At 39.4% G+C, this 24,392-nt stretch overlaps 1 protein-coding gene and 2 non-coding genes across 7 annotated transcripts; all 3 read right to left on the bottom strand.

Moving 5' to 3' along the window:
* Positions 1 to 1,701: 1,701 nt before the first annotated feature.
* On the bottom strand, positions 1,702 to 23,212 carry eif4g1a (eukaryotic translation initiation factor 4 gamma, 1a). Of its 5 annotated transcripts, none has more exons than XM_044133744.1 (32): positions 22,787 to 23,212; positions 21,003 to 21,125; positions 20,824 to 20,910; positions 20,614 to 20,646; positions 18,077 to 18,097; positions 17,593 to 17,772; positions 16,455 to 16,551; positions 15,130 to 15,272; positions 14,826 to 14,918; positions 13,932 to 14,007; positions 12,988 to 13,833; positions 12,082 to 12,167; positions 11,797 to 11,980; positions 10,606 to 10,739; positions 9,854 to 9,967; positions 9,375 to 9,758; positions 9,028 to 9,174; positions 8,699 to 8,935; positions 7,635 to 7,739; positions 7,289 to 7,537; positions 7,048 to 7,165; positions 6,448 to 6,550; positions 5,890 to 6,281; positions 5,671 to 5,783; positions 5,419 to 5,591; positions 5,186 to 5,311; positions 4,596 to 4,677; positions 4,386 to 4,484; positions 3,983 to 4,126; positions 3,693 to 3,774; positions 3,321 to 3,461; positions 1,702 to 3,131 (listed from the first exon to the last, which is right to left on the bottom strand). In XM_044133744.1, the coding sequence occupies exons 2-32, from the start codon at positions 21,075 to 21,077 to the stop codon at positions 2,950 to 2,952; spliced, it is 5,046 nt and encodes a 1,681-aa protein (XP_043989679.1). In that variant the 5' UTR covers positions 21,078 to 21,125; positions 22,787 to 23,212; the 3' UTR covers positions 1,702 to 2,949. The 5 variants fall into 5 exon arrangements, with proteins under 5 accessions (XP_043989679.1, XP_043989678.1, XP_043989680.1 ...); XM_044133743.1 differs by having other exon boundaries at positions 11,797 to 11,983; positions 22,787 to 23,211; XM_044133745.1 differs by lacking the exon at positions 18,077 to 18,097 and having other exon boundaries at positions 11,797 to 11,983; positions 22,787 to 23,211.
* Positions 8,574 to 8,648, bottom strand: LOC122841872. Its single transcript, XR_006372468.1, has one exon. It is a non-coding gene; the product is annotated as a small nucleolar RNA SNORD66 (small nucleolar RNA).
* LOC122841863 lies at positions 9,268 to 9,344 on the bottom strand. The gene has a single exon (XR_006372460.1). It is a non-coding gene; the product is annotated as a small nucleolar RNA SNORD66 (small nucleolar RNA).
* Positions 23,213 to 24,392: the final 1,180 nt, after the last annotated feature.

Below are 24,392 nucleotides of genomic sequence, written 5' to 3'. Positions count from 1 at the left end.
CTACATGTTGGGTATAATGACACAGAAGTCTTTTTCTTATTACAATAGCTTAGAAGATGTGCCTCACTCTTAATTTCTCCAATTGTTCAAAAATAAACTGCACATCAGTCCCTTTATCTCTTTATTCATAATAGAAATTAATATTTTACATATTTATATACATTTTGTCATTTGTCAGAACTATGATGAAGCAACTCTGGAGCCGTTCAGCTTTCCCTCCCGATTTCAAATGGCCTGCTAGATTTAATTACGGCAGACATTTTCAGAGCATTGAGCTGGTCTCTCAACATTCACAGATGCTGTCCTGTTGTTTGGTTGAATTGATCCAAGGTTACAGATGCACAGATCACATTTTCAGTCATGGAGAAGCAGAGTACATGACACAGATCAATGGTTTTGGTATGTTTGTAATGTGCTTCACAAATGTGAGGATGTACATAGTTTGGTCCTATTCATAATATCTTACAGCTTAATTGAGGTTGTTTCTGAGTATTGAACAGGCTGTGGGGATTGCAGATTTGGTGAAGATGAAGATTACATATTATGGTTGACTAAAACAACCACAAAGCAGGGTGCTGTGGCGGCGCAGGGGTAACGCACAACCCATGTATAGAGGCCTTAGTCCTCGATGCCGACGTCACAGGTTCGTATCCCGGCCTGATGACCTTTGACTCAAGTCTTCTCACTACCCACTTTCTTGTCTACCAGTCCATAGCAGGGCTCACAGTAGACAGTGTTCAGAAAATTAGCATATATATTGATTTAAAATATAAATTGGTGAGAGGAAAACCAAAAGAAGTGAGAAAGGAAATAATTTTAATGGACCAGAGAATAGATAAAATGGCAAAGAATTGGTAAATGATCAGTTCCACAGTGACAGGTCTACTTTTACCAGTGATACTTCAATAAGTGCCTTTGTGAAGCAAAGTTATCAGCAAGGTCTGATTTTTAAAAAAAATTTACTGAAGAGGTTACAATTTGCCACCCAACTCGTTAAAATAAGAACTATAAATATTTAATAGGCTGATGAGAGCAAGACATTTCTCTTTTGGGGTTTGTCGGGGTTGAATGTGACATCACCCCCAAACTTTGAATTTAATCGACAAAGCACAAACAACGGAAATGTCCCTAATATTTTTTCCCCTCTTCCCATCAAGACGCCTTTGAACCTAAACAAACGTGACATGGAGGCACTTGAGTTTAAGACCAAGAATAACATCCAGATTACTGGATATTATTCGGAAAACTAGTTCTAGGGAGATCACCCCACTAATCCAACGAAAAAATAAACAGGAAGTGTAGAACAACTAGTTCTCTGTTGGCAATAGCTGGTCAGGCCGATGCTAAACAAACGTGAAACAGCTTTAATAAGTACTTCCAATAATGAAATAAGCTGTAACCATAAGATTCTATAAATCCTTACATTGCAACAGTAAATGAAAATATGACTACATCATGAAGGTTTGATTCAAATATAAACTTTTAAAGATGTGATTGGAGGAGATGAAAAAAAAGCAGTTAACCAGACCCAGGAGAAGTGGTCAAGGTTTCTCAGCCACATCAGCTTTAGGATGCAGACCTGATCACCGCTTCCTACTTCTGTCTTTTAATGTCGCCTGGTAAAGAAAAAAAAAACAAAACACAATCCTCCCAGTCAAACATTCAGACACATTCAACTCATTTCAAGACAAACTCTGCACAGCAACTTAATAAGTCATTTATTGTAATGTTTCTGTCACCTCATCTTTCCAGTTTCCGATGCAAAAAGAAGCAATCATTTCTTAAATAAAGAAAGCAAAACAAAAATATTTACAAAATTCAAATAAAACTAATAATCATTGAATTATCTAAAGCACCTCTCTGCATCTGGACAACTGTTGTATCTTCTGGAAAAGGAGACACTGCAATTACATCAGAAATTCATAGGTTCTGAAAAATAAAACAGGAAAAAAAAAAAAAGTTCATCATCATCATCATTATATATTTACAGAAAGGTCCTGAAATGAGTTTCCACTTAGAGTAGAAAAGGCTTTCGGATCACTTCTGTGTTTTTTTATTTATTTTTATTTTTCTATTCCCCCATCCCCCTTTGTATACATTTAATTTCATCAAGTCGTTTTTGTTTTTTCTTTTTTTTCTGCAGACTTCAAGTTTCTAACGGTGATTGGGTCGATAGGTGTCGGGTTAAAGTACAGAAGAGGTAAAGATGAAGAGTCAGTCAGTGTGGTTCACTACCGGGGATGGGAAAGGATGGCTTAGAGGAAGCGTTAAGACCAACCCCCTGTAGTCAAAGTCGACATCGGTTCTCTGAAAGCTCATGATAGGAAGCAGGAAGAGAGAAAATAGACAACCTTTGCATTAAAAACTCCCCATCTGTCTAATTCAGTTTCAAGTCCTCAATGTCAAACAGTTTGTCCACTGAATTCCTAATTGAAGCACACTTCAGTCATGCTGCACACTGCAGTAAAGGACAGAGAGAGGACCTGTGAGTAAGATCCGTCCATGAGTCAGGGAACCCACCGCACCACACACCCTGCGGTTGTTTCCTGCAGGTCAGAGGATATTTAGGCATAATCATCTAGGAGAATGAAAAAGCAGCCAGTTGGTTTGTGTTACTGTGACAAAAAAAGAAAAAAGAAAAAACAGTTTTGTAGTGATGTGTGGATTCTCACACGTCATTAACAAGCAGTCCTGCTGAGTGTGTTTTCAAGTTTATTTCATGAGGACACTTGCTGTGTAAAGCAGGAGAGGAGGGAAGGGAGAAATGATTGTTTTCTGAGTTCATCTCTCAAACAAAAAAAAACAAAAAGAAAAATAAAGATTTATCCTCATTGAGGATTGATTTGAGTCTGCCACTCTGGGCTAAATATATTGTCTATTACTCATCGCAGTTTCCTGCTGAACCCTCCCCGCCGCCCCACATCTTGATGAAAGCAGGATTTCGATTCCTCAATCCTTGTCGGACTCCTCTTCGGCGTTGCGGAGGAAGGTGAAGAAGCCGGTGACGGATTTCAAGGCTACGCCTTTGCCCGTTTGCTCTGCCGGATCTTTGCTGGACTCCCACTTGTAGAAGGCCTCCTCGTCAATCACATCCTCGTCGTAAAGATTGTTGAAGAACATCAGCAGGAGGCCTGAAGAAACGGAGCGCAGCCACTTACTTTTTTCACTTTCATTGTTAGAGATAAAAATGGAGAAAATATGTTCGTCTTTCTGCAGAATGTCGACTTAACACGGTTAAAATGACCTAAATGACCGTATTTATCATCTGTACTCTTAAAGACGCTTCACTGCAAATTCAAAGAAATTAAATAAAAACGTACTTGCAGGCTGCTCCATGTGGACCATGAGAGCCTGGAGGGCATAAAGGGCTTGAAGGGCTTTCTCCTCATCACAGAGGTATCTCTGCAGCAGACTGGCTCTCTCTTTGATCTGCTCCTCATCCACCTTGTACGGGTTGTCACCTAAATTGTGATGTTGAAAAAAAAAACACAAAAAAAACAAAAACAAAATACAAACATGTATCTTCTCACAACTGCTGCCATTCTAGAGTGTCTAAGAAGGCCATTATTGGAATGGTGCTCAAATGCCACCTTTAGGTATATGTGCGAATCAGCCACTCGCTAAGCAGCAACTCAGTGGATTTCTAGACATCTAGATGTGATGAAAACAATTTTTGTATCAGATCCACTTACAGATGATGGCAGACTGGCACACCGATGTCATCAATGCTCGTAGAAACTGGCTGGAAGCACATTGCTGCTCATCGAGATTGGCCTAAAGAAGAATCAAAATATTCTATTGAAAAAAATAATCACAGCTACTATAGAGAAGAAGCAGTGGCCGCAATTTTTACATGATGAACATTGTCTGCCTTTATCTTCCTTTAGTATTATACTAACATATAATAATGAAAAATAAAAAAGATATTAGCTTTTTTTTCCTCCAAAGTTTCTGAACTATCGCTATGCTCTAAACCACACACCTCAATCCAGTCTCTGATTCGCTGGTTGTTGGCTTTCTCCTCAAGGAGTCGGTCCAGCTCTTTGCTGATTTCATCTCCACTGAGGATTTGCTTCCTTCCAGATTCCTCTGACTCCGTTTCTTCTCCTGTGGTAAACTCCACTTTCTGAAATACACAACATGTGTAAACAAGCCTAAAAAATTATAATCAACAACTTGGTGCTGGTTATTTTCATCTCAGTTTGTTTACATTTTCTCCAAATGCAAATAGATCAACAACTAAGTTGGTAATTGAACAAATAGAAGATATTAGCACTATCAAAGATGTAGCAGACACTTGGCTACACAGAAACTACACATATTGGACAATCAGACAAGATATGGCTTGTCATATCATAATAAGATGTCTAAAATCTCATGCATACCTGTTCTGTGACAAACTTGTTGACATCTTCATCCTTGGACAAGAACTCATTCCAATTTAGTCTGGCTTCTCTCCACAAAGACCCAACCTTCTCATGAGTCTAGCAAGAAAACCAAATTGAAAAATGTTTTAGTCGAGTTTGGAAATATTTCAAAATCCAAAGCCAGACTGTTGAGCTGCAAGTCTCTGCTTTTAAGACTTGTGTACGTACCATTCCTTTGCAGAGCAACTTGATAATCTGTGCCAGCAGCAAGCCAGCCTTCCCCAGAGGCACAAGAGGCTTCGAGATCTCCCTATAGACAGTTGCAATGTATCAATATTTAAGCTTTCATAAGCTTGTAGACTGCAAAAGTATTTAATTATTCTGTGGGTTTGTTAGTAATGCAACAGAAGGAAACTCAAGCGGGGGGGAAAAACCCATAAAGTTTAATATGTTATGTTTTAATTTAAGATGTGTGATGAGGCCTCGGTCTGGAAAGATGTGACCTAGATTTCCATCTGATTAATCCTCTTTTATTCCTGGTGGAAAATTATTCTTAAAATCTAATTGACTTTTGGTTATAATTAGAAAACTATAATTTATGTTAAAATATGCTGACAATAGCTGGTATTTATAAATATAGTTCTACTGCACTTACATCTCAAGCCAAATAAAGCCTTTGGAAAGAAAGACTTCAACACATTCTGTATTTATTGTAGCTTGGACATGTAATGTTTTAATTTTGATTAATTACAGAAAAATATAGGTGCATATGAAACATATGACATCCCATGGCAAGTGAATGCTACCATTATTCGTACCTAAAGAGCTGTCCCATAGGGATGCCCCGGTCATGGAGCATGGGAGTAATGAGTTCTGCCAGGTAGAGCCAGATGTGAGGTATATCTATGGCCATGTCCTCTGCCACTTCCAGGATCTCTAGTAGCCTAAAAGAGAAGATAAACTCTTTACTTTCACATTTCTAATTCTACTTCAACTTTAAAAGTTCCTGTTGAGACACAGGACCTCAGTGACCTCAATGACCTCTTCTTACCCTTGATAGTACTGCTGTACGGGCAACATTCCTGCCTCTACGAGTCGGTGGAACAACAAACCCATGCGCTCCCTAGCAAGGGTGCTGCGTTCAAGTGTCGACTCAAGGCCACAGCTCACAAAGACGTAGAGCAGAGAGGCACTATCTAACTCTGCAACACACTGCAGCGCCTCCTACAGGGCAAGAAGAAGATGAAAATCAGAGATGGAAGTACTACTAACAAGAAGTGCGCCTGACGGAACATTTTAGTACCTTTATGTCGTTGATGTGGAGGTATTCTTCAATAATGGCATTGGTCTTTTTCCTCAGCTCCTCTTCTGTCATGGCAGGTTTGGGAAGAGAAGTAGGAACACTTTCCCGCTTAACTAGACAAAAAACAAGAGGTGAGAATAAGCTGACGTTCACTTTGTTTTGTCAAATGGACTACCAATGTTCATTTTAAATCTTGTTTTAGTTCCTTAACCCAGATACCTGGAAGGTCTTTGCTTGGACCAGTGTCCCGACCACCTTGGCTCCTGCTTCCTCTGTCATGGCTTCCCCTGTCCCGACTGCCTTGGTCCCTGCTTCCTCGGTCCCGACCAACTTGATCTCGGCTTCCTCTGTCCCTGCTTCCTCTGTCCCGACTGCCTCGGTCTCTGCTTCCTCTGTCCCGATTGTCGGTCATGCTGGCAACACGGCGCACAGATTCTGCGGCGGCCCGGCTGTCTCCGCCCCTTCCACCACGCTCCTGTGATTCCCTGCTGAAACTTCTCTTGGAGAACTGGTTCCCGTCCTGTCTCTCGCTGCGAGCAAATCTGTCGTAGCGATCCCTGTCATGGTCATTCCGGTCTCTGTCACCACCACGTTCCCGGCTGCCGCTCGACCTAGAAGAAATGGATAAATATACTTTAGACATTTACAACATGTTAAAAGAATTAAATAATACTACTGTACATTTATTCTGAGGGCCGAAGCCGAAAACTAGCCGAGAAGAAAACCGCAGTGAGGCAATGAGGGAAATTTACGGAGGAATGTGCTGCTTCTACTTACCTCTGAGGAACTCTGCGATCGGTGTCTGTTGATGAGGACATCGCTCCGGACTGCTGCAGAGCTGAGAATCGGTTCAGAGTGCTGGTGGCTGGACGTCCAGAGTCTATAAGAAAAGGAAAAACATACATCAAAAGGCCAAAATCTGAAGAAAAAAAGAATTATCTCAAATCCAAAGTTCTTATAGAATGGTACATATATTTTTCCCCACAGTAAAACTTAAGCTCTTTTTAAGCATTTTCAAGGTTAGTTTTTCAACTTTTCCAGCACAACCATTTGGACATAAAAACAATACAAATGAACTAAAGACCATTTCAATTCACTATTATATGATATTATTTATTACCATAATTAATAATGTCTTGTGTCAGTACTTTACATTGCAGGGACAAAGAAAACTAACAAACCAACATTTTATGTTTGGAATTTTTTCTCACACCCTATGGACTTGATTGGTTTGAGAATAAAATACAAATTTGACATCATAGGTTTTATACAGGAATCAAACACTGTCAGAACCTTGAAAACACCTTATTGAAATTCAACTTTTCTTCAGGATTTCAAGCCCCCTTATTAACCCGGTTGTAGAGACAAGCGGCTTACCTTGATCTCCACTTGTTGGTTTAGCTCCACTTCCTCCACTGCTACCTTTTCCCCAGCTTCCCCACATGCCTTTCCCATCTGGAGCCAGCCGCTGATTGTTGAAGTCCAGGGCCCCAGGCTGCAGGAACACAACCCAGCCGCAGTCATGAAAAGAAGCTTCCCAACACTCATCTATTCAAAATTGCAGCATTCCAATGTGTAACGCATCGGAGAGTAACCCTCAGGACTTTAGAGGTTTTACCTTTGTGATCTTGCTAAGGCGGGTGATGTCGATGGGTCGATTCTTGGAGATGGGCACTGTGTTCCAGCCCTCGTCTTGAGGCTGGGGCGCCCGGCCCCTCGCTGGTGTGTGCGGACCCCGGCTGTCCTTCTTTGACAGCAGCTGCTGCTGTACTTTGATCTGTTCCCGGTGCTCCTCCAGCTCGGCCTCTTTGTGGATTTGGTCAATTGTTTTAGGACCCAGGTCTCCTCTACGAGGAACCCAGTTATTCTAAGAATCACGAAAGGAAAATAAAATAAAATAAATAAATAATGAGCACCAACACTTATTTATGAGCTGCTTTACTGCAACTTCAATTATCATTCACCCTTCTTAGGTCCAAAACATCTTGCAGCATGAAGCGGATTCTGGACGAGGTTTTCCTCTCTTTGATGATCTTGTCCATCTGGTTGAAATACTGATCCATACGAGGCTGAGAAAGACAACATTTATGGCTTTTTTGTGCCTTTGTTATGATACAGGAAGTAAAATAATATTTTCACGTACAGTGCTTTAAAGTATTCATACCCCTTGAGCTTTTTCACATTTGTCATCACAATCATAATGTCTTTCATCGTGATTATTGAAATATTGTTAACTAATTTAGTAATCAATTTATCGTTACTTGGAGCACACAGACTCAAAAAAGGCCATTTGCTCAAAGAACAAGAAACTCAGAATGCAACATTTTGCATTTCAGATAAACGGAGGGAAAATAAAAATAAAAATGATTTATCCACAACTCCTCAAATGGTCTGGTTTTCTTTTTCACCTGGTTCAAATGTTGTAAAAAAAAAATAAAAATCCTTTTAGCTACCTTTTGCTATCCAAGAATAATATAGTGCATAGCAATTATTAATAATTAATAATTGGATAGCAAAATAATCACATGTATTTCTAATATAGTATAACAAAGGCTTAAATGAAAAATCAGCAGAATGTGCCTATTTTTCTTTATCCGATTAATCGTCAGATTAATTGATAACTAAAATTGTTGTCCTTTTATAACCACAAACGTCAGGCTTTTATATGATGGAACGACTAAGAAGCGCACTCCAACTCGGACTTCTGTTCAACAATTACTTCATTACCACTTTTCCATAAAAGGCCAAGTTTGGTAAGGGAACAACTAATAGTTTTCCTGCTGATAGATTCTCCCATCCAAGTTATTCTGAAGTCCATTAGTTTGTATTAAGTGGTCTGAGGGTAAAGGGGGGGTGACGACAAATGCACATCGATAGCAAGGGGTAAAGATACTTTTGAAAGTCTTCTCAGTTCCTCAAACCATCATAAATAATCAGTGGCCCAGACACGTGGCACAAAGAAACAGTCATCACAGAAGACTATTTGACGTCACCCACTTCCTCCTGTACATGTTGATAACCAACTAACCTTGGCCTTTTCAAAGTCCAGGTCTTTGCCAATGGTGGACAGCAGTCTGCAGAGACACTCCAGAGATTCTTCGTCGTGGTTCTTCAGTAGTTTAACCACACAGTCGTGCATGATGGCCTCTGTCAGCATTTTCAGCTTGAAGAGTTCGCCGATGAATTTTATGTTACCCAGTGAGCGCCTTCGAGCTTTGTCTCGGGCCTCTTCCAGTTCCACCCTTAAACGCTCACGCTCCTCGTCCTGCAGAGAAATAAACAGGAGGTTTTTTGTGCTTTCATAGCCACAAGATAAATTTTGTGCAAAAAAAAAAAAAAAAAAAAAAAAAGACATACATTGCTGGAGGCTTCCATCTCTTTCTGCTTTTTCTCAAAAATCTCATCATCATCCTGGTCCTTTTCAAACTCTTTCTGGCAGCGATTGAGTAGAAGTTTGCGGAAGTTCACAAAGTTTCCAGGTTTATCCGGGATGGGCACTTTCAGCTGGGGAGGGGCAACAACAAACCAGAGGTCGACTCAAATTTTAAATCAGCAGTAATTTGGGGATAAACACAGACAGAAAATATGTCATTTCTGTTCTTTCAGTTCCTCCATACCAACATGAGCATTCAGTGGCCCAGACACGTGGCACAAAACTTGAGTCATCATTAGAGCAGTGACAGTGTGTACAGCACACAACTCACCCCTATAAGGCAGCGGCACATGTTGGCGTAGGCTACGGAGAAGTTGGGCTCTGAGATTGCCTTCTCGAAGATGAGGTCGATGGTTCCCTTCAGTCTTTCTTCTGTGTCTATTTTCAGCTCCATCACCTGCTTCATCAGCTCCTGGAACTTCTGCGGGGTGAGCTTGTTGAGGATGCTGCGCAGACGCTTGAACACATCCTGAGTCTTTGCCTGCTCGGCGTCAGCCTCTTCGGGGTTGCTGTCTTCGGGCTTTATGGTCGAGGGCTTCCAGGCGTTCGCAGCTTTGTTGAGCTGCACGCTGTCCGTAAGAGACCTGCTGTTGAAGATGATGATCTTCTTGGGCTCTTTTCGCAAGCTCTGCTGGGAGCGATGTGACCCAGAGGGCTGAAAGTACAAAACAGATATTTATATTTTGTTTTTTGAAATCCAACGTGAAGTTGTAATAATTCTGAACAGAGGAATCTGGGATTTTAAATAACCTGGGGTCGTCCTGCAGATTTGCCTCCAAGACCCCCCAAAAACGTAGGAGTGAAATCCGGACCCACACTCATCAGTCGACTTGGGTCAACAGGCCGCAACGGAGTCTTGTTTACCTGGTAAAGTAAAGTAGGCTGTAACATACTGGTCGTAAACCTGCAAAGATGAGTCACCTCTCACTATTCTGAAATGAAAAGAGGAGAAGATAAAGTCCCGAAGCAGAGGGATCAACACATTCTATGCACTGTAGTTCTAGGCTCACAGGATTTAATAATTACCATGATTGTAGTGTAGTTGCTTCAAAATAAAATTACACTTGCTAAAATTTTATTTACTTTATTGTCAGCCTATTAAGGTTGAATGAATAATCAAATTAATTGCGATTACTACAAGAACACTGTGACTGCATTTTAGCCAATAAAAAATTATTTTCTTTTTCAAAAAGGAATGAATTATTCATATCTTTTAATTTATTTCTAACATTGCATTAAAAAAAGGCTTAAATGAAAAATCAACAGAATGTGCCAAAGTTTTATCTGATTAATCATCAGGACAATCGATAGACTAATTGATGACTAAAATAATTCCTAGTTGCAGTCCTATAACTGATTGTTTATTAAACTCAACAGAACAGTCAAATCAACAACACAATGATCTAGGCCTCTGTTTATAGAGGCCTTGAGGAAAACCTTCACAATAAAAGCCTTTTCCTGGTATATAGCCATGAAATGACTCCAGAGAAGCTGCAACATACCTCGTCTAGGACCACGTCACTGATGACAGGCAGACCCTCTGGTTTGTGCAGACTGGCGCTGCTAAACTGGAAGCCCAGAAGAAACTCTCTGTCATACCGCTTCTTTGCTTCTGGGTTTATTGGCTCCCCCGGGTCTGAGTAGCAAATATTCAACCTGTGTCAGTAAACTTGATTCACACGCATGCTTCAAGTTTTAAATTGAATACAACGGGAAGTAATATGAGTAAGAAAAGTGCTGCTTGGAAGAAGGGAAAGAAAATCACTACAAAATTTCATTTCTTTTAGACTTGAGTGGTTTATGTTTTATTGCAACAAAAAATTACTGAACTTGTGAAAATAGACGGCTATTTTGAACTATATTTTTGTTGGAAATAACCAGAACGCCCCCTCCCCCAAGAAAACACATTCAGAGTGTTTTTGAAACACTCTGAATGTGCTGTAAGTCTGCTGTCACCTTTGTAAATTTAGCTAGCAACAGAGCTTTAATATTTTACAGTGTAATAACTTGTTTCTGACTCATTTTTTGTCAAAAGGCTTTTGTGCAGTCTCAAACCACAAATATGAGTGGTACATATGCACTTTGACATAAACATTACGAGCAACTCTTCTAGGTTATTTAAATTAAAATATTCACACTGTACTACAATAAACCCGAGCGGCTGAGCACTGAAAAATGCTGCAAACAAAAAAATAGAAGCAAAAACCTGCAAAGAACTAAACAAATGCAAACGCAGCAACCGCAGGAAGTAGAAATAGAAGCCGTCTGGTTCAATATGATTTACTCCTCAGCTCCCTCTAGTGGTCTGGAGCACTTTTGTTTTATGGAGTGTGTTTGTAACATTACATATTTGAAATTGCTTTTGCTTTTTGAACCATTTTCCCTTTGCTCCAATTTCCTGTGGTGGCAGTATTTATGGCTTAGAGTGACTTTTTAATTGATTTTGGGATTTTGCATCATCCATGAGTTTGGAGCTTGCTTCACTGTTTGCTGTGTTTGTACAACAGTGAGCAACTGTGGTTTTACCCATTTTAAGAGCTATTTCACCATAGAGTTTTTAACAATTTCTTTTTATAAAACGTCTGAATCTTTTCGGAAATGTAATCCAAGTCTCCATGATCCCTTTAACATTATATGACTTACTGAACTAAATAACTTTTGACAAAATGTTTCCTTTAGTGATCGTAACTAACCTTCTTTGTACTGGTATTTCTGCTCAGTTGGCTCAAGTGTGGATTCGAGTTTGTCCGGCTCAGCATTCTGCTTGTCTTCTTTTTCCTCCGAGGTCTCATCTACTGTTTCAGCGGGTGGCTTGTCTGACGCTGGAGGGCTGACCTGGACTGCTGAGGGTTCAGGAACAGGCTTGGCATCTGGCTCCTGCTAAAACATAAAGATGTTTACGTTAGCTTACAATAGTGATGGCCATAAAGACTGACCTGTTCTTAAAGTTGTGTTACTGTCAGTAACAAGAGTCTCACCTCTTTGAAGGCATCCAGAAGGCCCCCAATGGCTTTTTTGTTGAGCTCTTTCATGCTCTTCTTCTTCTTTGGCACAGGCATAGCAGCTACAGACAGAAGACAAGTTATAGAACAAAACAGAAGAAAAAAAAAAGAAAAGAAGAACATAACAGAATAACCCGTTTGATTTATTCTGTATGTAATAATCTTTTTCTCTCAATTTCCTCCACATTTATTGGACGTCAGCATATATAATGGAGAGCAGTAAAAATTTGTATTTTATTATAACTCATGTCTTCACTGCCAAAAGCTTCCCCTTATAATAAAACAACTTCAGCAGCCTGAGCAGATGACTCAAAGATGCCACACTCTTGTCTGTAGTTTTGGGTTTAAATCTGTATTCAACAGTAATTAAAACACCTGGTGGTAGTAAAGGAAGAGAATCATAATGGTTTAAAAATCAATAGATTTCACACCTACAATCCAAATACATATCCTTGCTGGCACCAGTAAAATGATTCCATCTTCTAGCTGGAAGATCGCCAAACAATCAAACTGATGAGTCTGCCTTAATCTTTAAGAGTAAGACACACTGTAGTAAAAACCAGCACCTATTCAATCAATAATTAGGTCCTTGTAGTGGTTTGATGCACATAAACGGTGGATCCATTTGACTGCTTTTGTTGTTGCGTTCTAAAGATGATTTTATTTTTAAGACGCATTGCTCAGCTGTAGGGCGTCTCCTAATTAAGGTGAAAACAACAGTGAGGCGTTCATGGGTGGTAGTAGAAATAAGTTCTCTCAGGTCTTTTAGGGGGAAATGGGGAAAGAGTTAACCGACTTATTTTATCAGGTGAACATGTTGAAACGTCTTTTCTTTTACTATCAACAATAAGATGAAACAAGTGAGAATCACGTCAATCTCACCTTGCATAGTAGTTTCCTCTGGGCAGCTGGCAGAGGCAAGAGGAGCATCTTCAGTTTTCTTCTGCGGCTGCTCTTCCTCCCTAGTCTCCTCCTCCTCTTTTTCTTCTTCTTCTTCTTTCTGTGCTGGTGTCACTGATTCCTGAGGTTGAGAAGGGTCGGGTTTGTCCTGGGACGTAGTGTCAGACACCGGGACATCTTCAGAGAGTTCTTCAGTCTCCTGAGGAAGGCCGTTGGGAAGAGGAGACTCTGCTGGATGAACCTCTACCGGTTCTGGTTCTGAGCTCTGGTCCGCATCCTCGGCCTGTGAAGCAGCAGGTTCTGGTACAGCGAGGGGGCGAGAGACGTTGCTTGACGGTTTTGCAGTAGCATCCTCTTTCACAGTCTCCACAGGGGTAACTGCAACTTGAACGGGGGGTTCTGACTTGGCGCTAGCTGTTGGTTCCTCTTTTTCCAGTTGAACTCCTTCTGGCTTCACCTCTTTCTCCGCAGACGGAGCTGCCTGTGGCTCCTCTGTTTTCACCAGTGTTTCTTGTGGTACTGGTGATGCAGAAGGTCTGACCGGAGCATCCACTGTGTCACCGGCTTTTGAGCTGACCAAAGTTACTGCTTCAGGAACACTACTGATACCTGCTGCTGCTGACGGGAGGGAAGGCGGAGACTGCTGCTCCTTTAGCGACGGGGAAAGTCTCTCAGCTGCGGCTGTAGTGGCCACAGATTGAGTTGCTAATTCAACAGGCGGAGTAAATTGTCTGTTTATTTCCTGTTTGGCCTCCCCCACAGGATCCGTGTTTGCCGGAGCAGCAGGTGGAGGACTTTCAGGGGAGGCAGAAGGCTCTACTGGCTCATCTATCGAGTGTGAAAATAGAAAATTAAAAAAAATAAAGCGCGTCGACAGGCTGACAGATTAGCGTTTGTTTGCTAATCAAACTCAAATGTTTCCTCACCTCTTCTTGCCACTACAGCAACAGTCTGTACGACTTCACCATTGGTCTGGGCAATACTTACTTCTGCTACAGATGCCTACGATCAGAGACAAACACAGTTTTAAAGCAATGTGTAAAATAATGCAGTTAATTTACAGCGACAATTTTTATTCTTTTATTAATCTATGAATAAAAAAATTCTTTCAATTTGTGTGAATGTAAACTCTTCAAACCTGCTAATGTAGTTTGAATTACTTTCTATTCCACACTTTCAGTAACATAATGCTCAAGAGCTTAATCAGAAAATTATCCTAAAACTCACTATCTGATCAAAAGCATCATCATCAAGAGACTCTTTAGATCAAGCAACATAGTTTCTCAATATGTCACAATGCAGAATGGAGATAAACTAATTAATAAGAAGAATTGACCACTTATACATATAACGGGGTCTGATTGGTTCTTTAGAAACTGCCATGACCCACTTATCTTAAAAGCTGTAGTTTTACAAACCAGTCATAGCTACAGCAAACAAGACTCATGACTGCTGTGCTGGAAACTGGAAAAATATGAAAACATGACAATTTAAAAGATGAGCTTAGCACATATTTTATGTATTTTACCAATAACTTTCATTCTTTTAATTAAGGTGCAGGTCCCAGATAAACACGAATGGAGGTTAAACATGGTGCACCAAAATAAAACTGGAAATTATTATGAAAGTGAATATGAAATGTGAAAATAACTTAAGAAAATATGTCTGTGGTAAAAGACAGACAGCACACGTGACCAAGATCTGTTGGTCTCTTATGAAGAACCCTAACCCACTGCCTAATAACTAAATTCTCTGTGGGGGGTTAAGAGCTTTATAATGCACCTGTAATACAGAGTTGACTTTCTAAACGAATAACTGACCTGTGGGGGGGTTGCTGTTGTGGTAGATCTTCCACCTGACATGATCTCCTTTGTAATGTCACGCCCACCTTGGTTGGGGTCTCGTATTGTTATCTGACAGGAAGAAAATCAGTAATGTTACTTCCTAATATATGCTGGCAGTGTGTAATGATCCAGTCTCTTTTGCACAATTGTTGCCACACAACACAACACCACTGTCATTTTCAGGTAAAGAGAGAAAGTTCCACGCAGACAGAACAAAACAATTTCTCTCCATTCACTTTTTTTCCACAGAATGTGTTGGCCTTTTGTTGGGAGGGGCTACCTGTTTGCGTTCCCTCTTTGGCGGGGCTTGCGGCTGCGTGGGTACTTGCTGGGGAGGCGGAGCTTGTTGTTGTGGGTTAATCATCACTTGCGCTGGCTGGACTGACGGAGAGTACTGCGGCTGAGCAGGATAGTATGCTCCTGCTGCTCAGAGAAACAGATACACAGTTGGTTGGCAAGGAGATTTCAAAGTGGAGGTTCTCGGTAGTTTTGCGCACAGAACTCATTTAATACATTTTGTACTACTAAGAAATTATACCCATGCATTACACCTCAATGGCCCTTCTTAAGACCTGATATTCTTAAAACAGTCTAAGAGAAAACATGTAGGACGTAATTAGAGACAAGAAGTGCCACAGATTATTGCCACTGAAGCTCGCTGACCACAAGCGCGCGCACACTACTCACCGGGGTAACGCTGGGAGGTGAGAGGAGCACCGTGGAGAGAGAGACGGCCGTTCTCTCGCCCACCCCCTCTCCCCCCACCACCCCGCCTCTCCCTCGCAGCAAGAGAGGGCTCTGAACCAACGCAGCAAGGAAAAGGGAAAGGGGAGTGAGGGGGCAGGAGGAGGAGAAGAGAGGGCAGGAAGAGACAGATGCACTATGAGTTAATGAGAGGATCCAGAGGAAGCAGGGTGTTAAGAAGGTCCCAGGAAATGACCAAGTTTGATCCTTCCTGCTCATAGGAAATTTCCTACTTACTTTTTGAAATGATTGACAACGTGGCTGTAGAATTTTGACACAGTGGGAAATTAAATCTATTATTCGAATAAGTAGAAAGAATACTTTAAGAACAGTTTCTGATATATTTGAATGATGGTTTGAAAATTTAGCACCTAAGAAAAGTTTAGTTAATTGTCCAACCAAATCTGAGCATTATTCAGATTTGGTCCCTTACAAACTTAGATGCCAATTAACCATCTAAGGAAATGCAGACTCATCTGAAACATGAGCTTTAAAGTCATTTTATGGGACCTACAAGGAAGTGTCAGGTGACTGCAGATAGAGAAAACGGACCAAAGCAGAATCAAGCTAGACCACGTGCAACTGGCACTATAACACTTACAGCAGTATTGTAACACAGAAAAGCACCAGGAATATATATATAAAAAACAAAAGCAAAACAAAAAAAAAAAAAAAAAGAACAACCAAGCAAAACCATAACAAAAACACTGACAATTTCCAAACAAAGGGTAGAGATTATAATCTCTATATATATTAATTTGGGGGAGATTTAGTAATTACATCTGTGATTACATCTCCTTCAATGGTAAAACTGAAGGCTGTGCTTGGTTGTTGGTGTTGGTGTCAGGGTAAAATCCATACCGTAAGCAGAGTATTCTGCAGGATTAGTCCCAGCATAGAAACCTGTGCCACTGGTCACAGGATACTGTTGGGTAGGAGGCATGTATGGAGTACGGTACTGCAGAAACAACATTAAGAACAGGTAAAAAGTCATATCCTCAGAAACAAACTGAACACTGTATAATAACAAATTAAATGCTATAAATATTTTTCAGACACTCAAAGACACTTTGTGTGTTAATAAATGACATTGTTCTCTTTTAAGAGTTTGTTATTTGATTAAAGAGTTAAATAATAAAACAAGTGAATTAATAAAGTTACTGAATGTTACAAAAATAAAGAACATGCACTAAAAGCTTGCCATTATTAAATTTGACATGTTTGGGACTAAGGCATTAGCACCATGCAACTCATCCAAATGACACCACCAACTAATTAATGAATTTTGCTTTAAGGGCTCACTCTTCGTTCAAAAATTTAGAGAGCCTGATATGTTGAATTTAAATTAAAAAGTGGGAAATTATCAATTTGAATCTTTGGCCACTATGTTTTATAGAGCTCATGTCTGTGGTTTTGTGGTTAACAGCAATAAAAAATAAAAAAAACAGGAAAATGGTGAAATAGACTGTACATCTTAAGAGCCTCTACGTCTTTGATAACAGCGTACTTGTGTGTTTTAACAGAACATTAGAACGGGTAGCAGCCAAACCAAAGAGAACCCACCAGAAGGTCCCATGGTGGAAATTATATTTAAATATGATTCTCATAGCATAAAGATTTGACAATCAAAACCAAGTTTGCAAAGCTTCAATTCAACAAAATCGTGTTCAAAATTGAGATATCCCATTAAAATTTTAACTCTTATCATATTGTCATATATTGATTCGCTATTCGAATCTATATTATTAGTTTATTTTACACCATCTTTAATTGTTTTCTTTAGTTTTACAAGCTAGATTATAAATATCTCAAATTTTTAGCATTGTTAACATTTGTTTTAATATAAATTGAAGGGTGTTTTGTTAAATCTGTAGATAGAATATCTAATTTTCATAAAGCAGAGTAAGAGTAAGTGATTAAAGATGACTTTAAAAAGACAATCAAAGCCGGTCCAAAACAAAACCCTGCTGATGGCTGATAATTAACTCGATTAACCAACCTGTCCAGGTGGGATAAAATAGCCCTGAGGAGAGCCACCGAAAGGAATCTGCTGCTGGGGGATCATCATCATCTGGGAGCTGGTAGAGTACACATGTGCAGGTGCAACAGGTCGAGGGCCACTGCTTGTCTGCACCCTAGGAGCGCTGGCGGCCATAGTGGCTCGACTCTGATAGTAACTCTGGAGTAAAGATGGAAATTCGAAAACATTAGAAACAAAGCAAAAAGAATTGAGAAAAATTTCAAAAATCTACTAATTTCCCCAACTGTGCTATGCATAACCCATTTATTCACATATGGTGAGAATGTTTTGGTTGGTGCATTGATCCTATTGCAGATATAGGGAAGCAATGCACTCATAGCATCTACTAATTTCTGCATCAAGCTGAGAGTCTCAATATGGAATCTACACTGCTTATTCAGTCTTGTTTCTCTGTCAGGTTATCGAAGTTAGGAGAGGAGGGGGGGAAGAGAAAAGCAGTTACCTGCAATGCTCTGTATCCACCCTTCAGCCGCACAACACATGAGCAGAGAGCAAGAGAGGGAGTGAGATTAAGGAGAAAATGAGGACTAGAGACAATGAGGAAGGTTGACATTGCAAAAACATTTAAAAAAAGCAAAGGCTGTGACAGGAAGCAGTGTGTCCCAAAACCATGGTGACAGATGAACATGCAACTCTGTGGAAAGGTCCAATATCAAGGTGGATAAATAATTTTTAAGGGGTTTGCAGAAACTGGTGTGAAATTACAGCAAGTAATTAACAATGTTTCAAAATATGTTTTGTTTTTTTTACCCACTGTTTAATCTGTTTTTTCATCTTTGTGGTTTCATTTGCAACAGTGTTCTCAATGTCAATTCTAAACTTATCTGTTTTTGGTAAATATTTCTTTGACAGCAAAACTACTACACTCGAGCTCCAAGTAGGTATTCTACACTGTAAATGTAGAACTGAAATTTCTTTTAAGCATATCTCAACATCATTACTAAGGTTGTTAAAAATCTTTACAGATGCTTAGAGCCAGGTTAATCCAACTGTGGAACGCATTGTTACAGCTCTTTACATCTGGTCTTTGGTTTGTTTATGATTGTGAATGATCCATCTGCCTGTGACTCCAACTTCAGATTATGCGTGTGAGGCAAGCCGTTTAGGGGCTTCCACGCTGACTGAGTCACCAGCTCCGTTGCACCCTAAAACCTATTTGTTTGTTCTGCATTTCTCACGCAGCGCAAACCACAGGCAGTGTGCAGCTCCACGTTTACCTCTGAATCATGGAGTCTCATTATTTTCTTTAAATGTTTGCTCCACCCCCTGCAGTCTGTCTGCACCCACGACATATTCCCTTTTAGACGATAAAGTTGATCTTATTTTTCTGTGAAGTTCTAGATGATATTGCGCAGTTATACCAAGTTAACTTTTAAAATGGGCCAAAGTTCCTAACAGTCTGGGGTCTTTTTTCCTGGTTTTATGCTCATCATTTCCCGACTTTCTCAATCACACTTAACCTACACAGAAGCATGTTGTGCAAAAACAAAAACCATCTCCTGTGACACAGACTGTGTGCAGAGAAATATGTAGTTGAACAAGGTGAAGCTATGTAAAATAAACAAAGAATCGAGGTCGAACATCCCCCCCCCATTCTAATCATTCCAGTTATATTTGCAGCTTTAATTCCAACAAGTATTAAACTTGGCTACCAGAGCAGCTTTAATACGTTGGAAAGACAAACACAGAGGTGTCATGATAGAGAGAGGATGAACTGGGACAGAAAAGCAGTAATTTTACTTAATAAAAGACAAATGTTTAACATTACCAGACAGTCAACCAGTACAGATGGATAAAACTTCCTGGATCAAAAGCTTCTGTCGCAATGGAGTGAATAACGAAACACCTGACACTGCTTAATTGCATGCACTGAAAGTAGGTTGTTATATACATATCAAAATGTTCACAGTGTGACCCCTAAGTTGCTTTTATTTTAAGTGATTTGTACACATTTATCTGTAAAAATGAACAAAAAGTTAATTAAATCCTCCTGCAGAGCTATTTTTTTCTATTATGAACGGATGATAAATATTACCAAAAAAAGTCTAAAACAAATCCACTCAGATCATGCACAAGCTACAGAAACGCCAGCAGATGCTTTGAGAGATGATCTATGCTCCATGAGCTGTGAATTTGGCTTATTTTACTATTCGTGGCAGATACTTTAAGCATTAAACGCTCACAGCGAGATGACATTATGACTAGTCATCCAGGCAAAGGTGCACTGATCTTGTGGTTTGCTTGCAGCATTTTAAAGAGAGATATACTAACTCCCCTTGAAAAGACACCAGGATGACAAGTCAATAAATGAAACTGCAAGGTAAAGAAGGAAATTACAATTACTAAGATTAGTTGAACTGGATTTGAGATAATGGACAAAACATAAGTCATTATACCATAAGGGATTTTTTCCTCAATCTATAAGCAGTTAAAGTGGAATCCAAAACAATTTTTATCTTGCATATTTTGGTAATGTAACAAAAACTCACATAGATATTAAACTAATGAAGACAATGCAAAATTTGTGGATTCATAAATCTGATTTTATTCTTTGCTAATTCTAGCAAAGAAAACGTCATAAAAACGTAATTAAAAACTGCCTCAAAAAAATCTCTCATTCTGGCATTTAGAAAACTGAAAGAAAAAAAATGTTGGTAATCTAATTGACCTAAATCTTAATCTAAAGTTAAGCTAGTTTTAGGAGAATTTAATGGACAGAGGAAGTTGACAAAAAAAGAATTTTATGAATAGTGAATGAAATAATTGATGGGTGTGTTTCTGCTTTTTAAACATTATGCTACCCTACTGAAAAACTATCAACTGTGGTGTGAAGAAATGCATCTCAAGAATGAAATGTCAGCCTAAGAAAAAAGAAACGAAATAAGTTTTTGGTGTAATTTCTGAAAATGTAGTCGTGAGAACATGCATTACACTAAAGACAAAGAAGGGATATAAGGACAAAGTGAGGAGAGTTAGTACCTGTTGGTGTAAAGTACGAGGCCCTGTAGCAAACTGGGAGGACAGCAGAAAAGAGTAAAGAGGTCACAAGAGACATTGAGGGCTTTTACACAAACATTAAGCCAAAGCAATGCAGCAAAAGAAGCCATGTCAGAAGTCCAGGTGAAAAAGCGGGAAAGACTTCTGGCGCAGCACATCAAATCCGAAAACCTAAACAACATGAAGAAATACCTGTCTCGGCTGCTGTGCGGAGTTCATTTGTGGAGGTGGAGGGGTGGCAAAAACAAGAGAAGGTGGTTGTCCGGGGCCGTACGCAGCCTGAAGAGAAAAAAAATTAAAAACCAGAATAACTTTATTACAGAACTCAAATTTATTCAATCAATATATTCCACCCAGAATGTAGGTCTCACCTGGGGTATTCCAGGGGATTGGGAGGGATTTGGGACAGAGGTGGGTCCCGTTATAGGTTGTGGTGGTTTGTTCATTTCACGTTCTCTTATTCGTCTGCATTAGGGTGGCTGTGTGTTGACAGCCTTTGAGGGGAAAAAAACAGATAAGTATTTCAACATCTAAATAATGTGTTTAAAAAGGTTCCAATTAAATCACAGTTATTACAAAAATAAACTGTCCATAACTGAATAATTCAAGGCATGGGCGCAACATGTTGCCCAATTATATTTGCAGCAATGATGGGCAAGAACACCACTGTGTGGACACATCTCTAGTGTGGCACCACCACTAAGCAAAGCGGGTGTGGTCTGTGGGTTTAAGATAATACCACCACCACCACCTCCCACTCTTGCATATTGCGTATCCAAAGCATTAAGCATTAACACCAGTTAAAGTCAAAGAAACATTAATAATAGTACGATTTAGGTTTTGTCCATCCAAATCTTTATAAAAGACGAGAAGGGGCATACAATGGCAAACGGGGCAAGCTACTAATTGCTGGTGCTACTGGTTTAGCAGACAGCTAAAGACATATTCTAATTTTCAGTAAGTTTAAGAAAATGGATACCTCAGGTCAAAGGGCATTTACTCTGTTAACAGTGTTGTGTTAGGTCCATGTGGGCAAATAAGCTGTACAAGTACCATAAGTTTATGTTAAGGTCAATTAATTTTCAATTAAATACAAAAGAAAAGCTTATTAACATTTTAAAGATTGTACATAACAACAACATGAAGGAACTGCAATGGAAAAATTGATGTTTCGAACAGACATGACATTCTCACACAGGAACCATCGTTAGCTGCTAGCTAGTGCCATGCTTTAAGGCTTTAAGCCGCAACGCTAACATATGGTTGTGAAGCGTGCAGTGATGGATAGCCGGAGTGCGAACCCTCATTAAAAATGACAAGTGTTCAACAAAAAGATTATTATGTCTTAGCAAAGATGTGGGTTAACATGAATTTTGCCGACCCGCTAGCGTGGCAGGCGCTCGTAAATCGCAGCTACCAGCCTGCGTGCTAACGTTACGTGTCCCACTACCACAGACATTTTCTGTAGTTACGCTACGTGGCTCAGTCCGCATTTAACCCCGGAGTACATGGTGTTCAATTTGGTACGTACTAATAATGGGCGACACGTTTTGTCGGAAAACGCGAGAACGAGGAAACAAAGTGTTCCCGAGTAAAGGGGCTGACACGTTCTGGTTACTGTGGAGCTATTGTTGGTGAACGTCAGCTAGCCGTTTAGCGCTGCCAGTGATATGACCAAATTAAACAGGCCCAAAAGGCTCCACGATCCAATGAACCCATCCAATCTGTCATTCAATCATGTCCTTAGCAGATAATAATTTCACTGGTAACTTAGTATGAAACAAAGTTTTGCAACAAAGGCGCTGTCTGCACACATGATATAACAGGGTTAACACCAAAACGAGGCAAGAAGTAACTGATGAAAATAACCGGTGAAGATTAGCCACCAACTGTCATTTGAGCGAACCTCAAGATAACTTCAGTCAAACACCGCAAACAGCAGCTCAAAGTATAAGCACTCAATTAATAAATGTTAAACTAAACTGACTGCAAAAGTTTTTCTCTGAAATAAAGTAGCATTCATCTGCTTGCTACCCAAGCGTATGGACTGACAGCCGGCAGGGCCTGTTCAACCTGCATGCCTTTGACAAAACTAATACCTAGCTCGAGTGAACGTAAAGCTAGCATCAACAAGGCTAACCGGCCTAATTCTTACCAGGTACCAACAGTGTCAGGGTTGTAAATTGGGAACTTGGGGTATCAGCCTCTGGTCAGTCTTCTGTTGGCGAAAGTTTGTTTGCTTGTCCTTGCTGCAAACAGACGAGTGAAACCCTTCTTGGCTATTGACTTTAGCGAACTAGTTGGCTAACCGGCAGATGGGGTGAGTGCTACTGATGTCACTTCGGTTTAAATCCCAGGATGTTCAAAAGTGACAGTGGTTTAAAAAATATATAATAATATCGCTCTTCGGGAGTGCTATTGATAATTGCGATAACTCCCAAATAAGCCTCTGGACTGGAGGTCCATGATCAAGGCGTCGATGGTGACGGATTGCCGGTTGTACTCTCTCGTACACAAGGCTTAGAGAGAGGCCATAGTGCGATGTTTCTGCTGTATGGAGCCGGTGCGCCTCCAAGTCGCATGGGTAAGTTCCGGGGAAATTACAATTTGATGCCGGTTCCTTAGTCATGTGACACTGGAGAGTAAATCATTAGAGGAAGCGTACAAGAAATATCTTTACTGAATAAAAGGAAATAGAAGAGATACAAGATGTCTGAAAATAAATAAATAAATAAATAATAGCTTACAGTAAAAATGATTTAGTCTCAGTAATGGAGGGTTTAAATAATATTGAGTTTGGTTCTCTTTTCTGTTATTTCTTTTTTCCTCTTCTTTTTGTAAACCTAATTTGTTTTCAAGCAACAAATAACCACTGGAATATACACAATGCTGCACCTTTATAGATGCAAAACTATATTTAAAAACGGAATCAAAACAAAATTTACATGAGACGAAAAAATCCACAAAACATTGCAAATATAATAATAATAATAATAATAATAATAATAATAATAATAATAATAATAATAATAATAATAATAATAATAATCATAATAATAATAATAATACATTTTATGAATAACTACCATTAACAAATTGATAGTGAGTAAACTTGAAATTATGCTTAGAAAGGTAATCAAAGCCAAATTTATTCAGTTATCATCCTAAAAGTTAGATTAACAATAATCATTTTATTACATGGCATACATAGAGAAAATCAAAAAATCCCACAAGACGTTATTAAATTACTTGTTTCACTTGCCCAATCAATTAACGGAACTGCAGAGAACTGTAACTCCAAATGTAAGTGAAAATATAAATTATAAATAAACCAATATGCTTCAGAATTGAACTAAACAATTTGTTTCACCTTTAATATTGTACCTGTTTCTGGATTCAGCTATTTGCACTTTCCCTCCGTAAATTCTTCAATTACTGATTTGTTACTCAAATTCTTAAAAAAAAAATTTTTTGTATTTCACAATAACTTGCAATTGAATGAAGGAATAATAGTAATAAAATATTTTAAATGTATATTTATTTATGTCTTATTTCAGTGTGCATCACTGTTTTATTATACATAAATAAGGAGGAGAGTCTTTCAGAGCATGCCAGGACAGGAGTGCACGGACTGGACCAGCTTGATTTACAAAGATAAAGAGTGACCTAAACATATCAGTTATACAGAAGTCCTCTGACTGCTGCATATTGCCAATTTATGTAGGCTATGCTACATCAGGGTCAACATTGTAGTTTCAGTC

The sequence above is a fragment of the Gambusia affinis genome, linkage group LG12, assembly GCF_019740435.1.
Source record: "Gambusia affinis linkage group LG12, SWU_Gaff_1.0, whole genome shotgun sequence".
Lineage (NCBI taxonomy): Eukaryota > Metazoa > Chordata > Actinopteri > Cyprinodontiformes > Poeciliidae > Gambusia > Gambusia affinis.
The sequence above is the reverse complement of the archived record's forward strand: the minus strand, read 5'-3'. Positions and strand labels throughout refer to the sequence as shown.

Coding starts and splice junctions, on each gene's coding strand:
- eif4g1a (XM_044133743.1), bottom strand. CDS start 21,077: ATGAACAAACCACCACAACCTATAACGGGACCCACCTCTGTCCCAAAT. Junction 12,168..12,987: donor AGAGGAAACTACTATGCAAG/GTGAGATTGACG, acceptor TTCTGTCTGTAG/CTGCTATGCCTGTGCCAAAG. Junction 4,127..4,385: donor ACAAGTTTGTCACAGAACAG/GTATGCATGAGA, acceptor TGTGTATTTCAG/AAAGTGGAGTTTACCACAGG.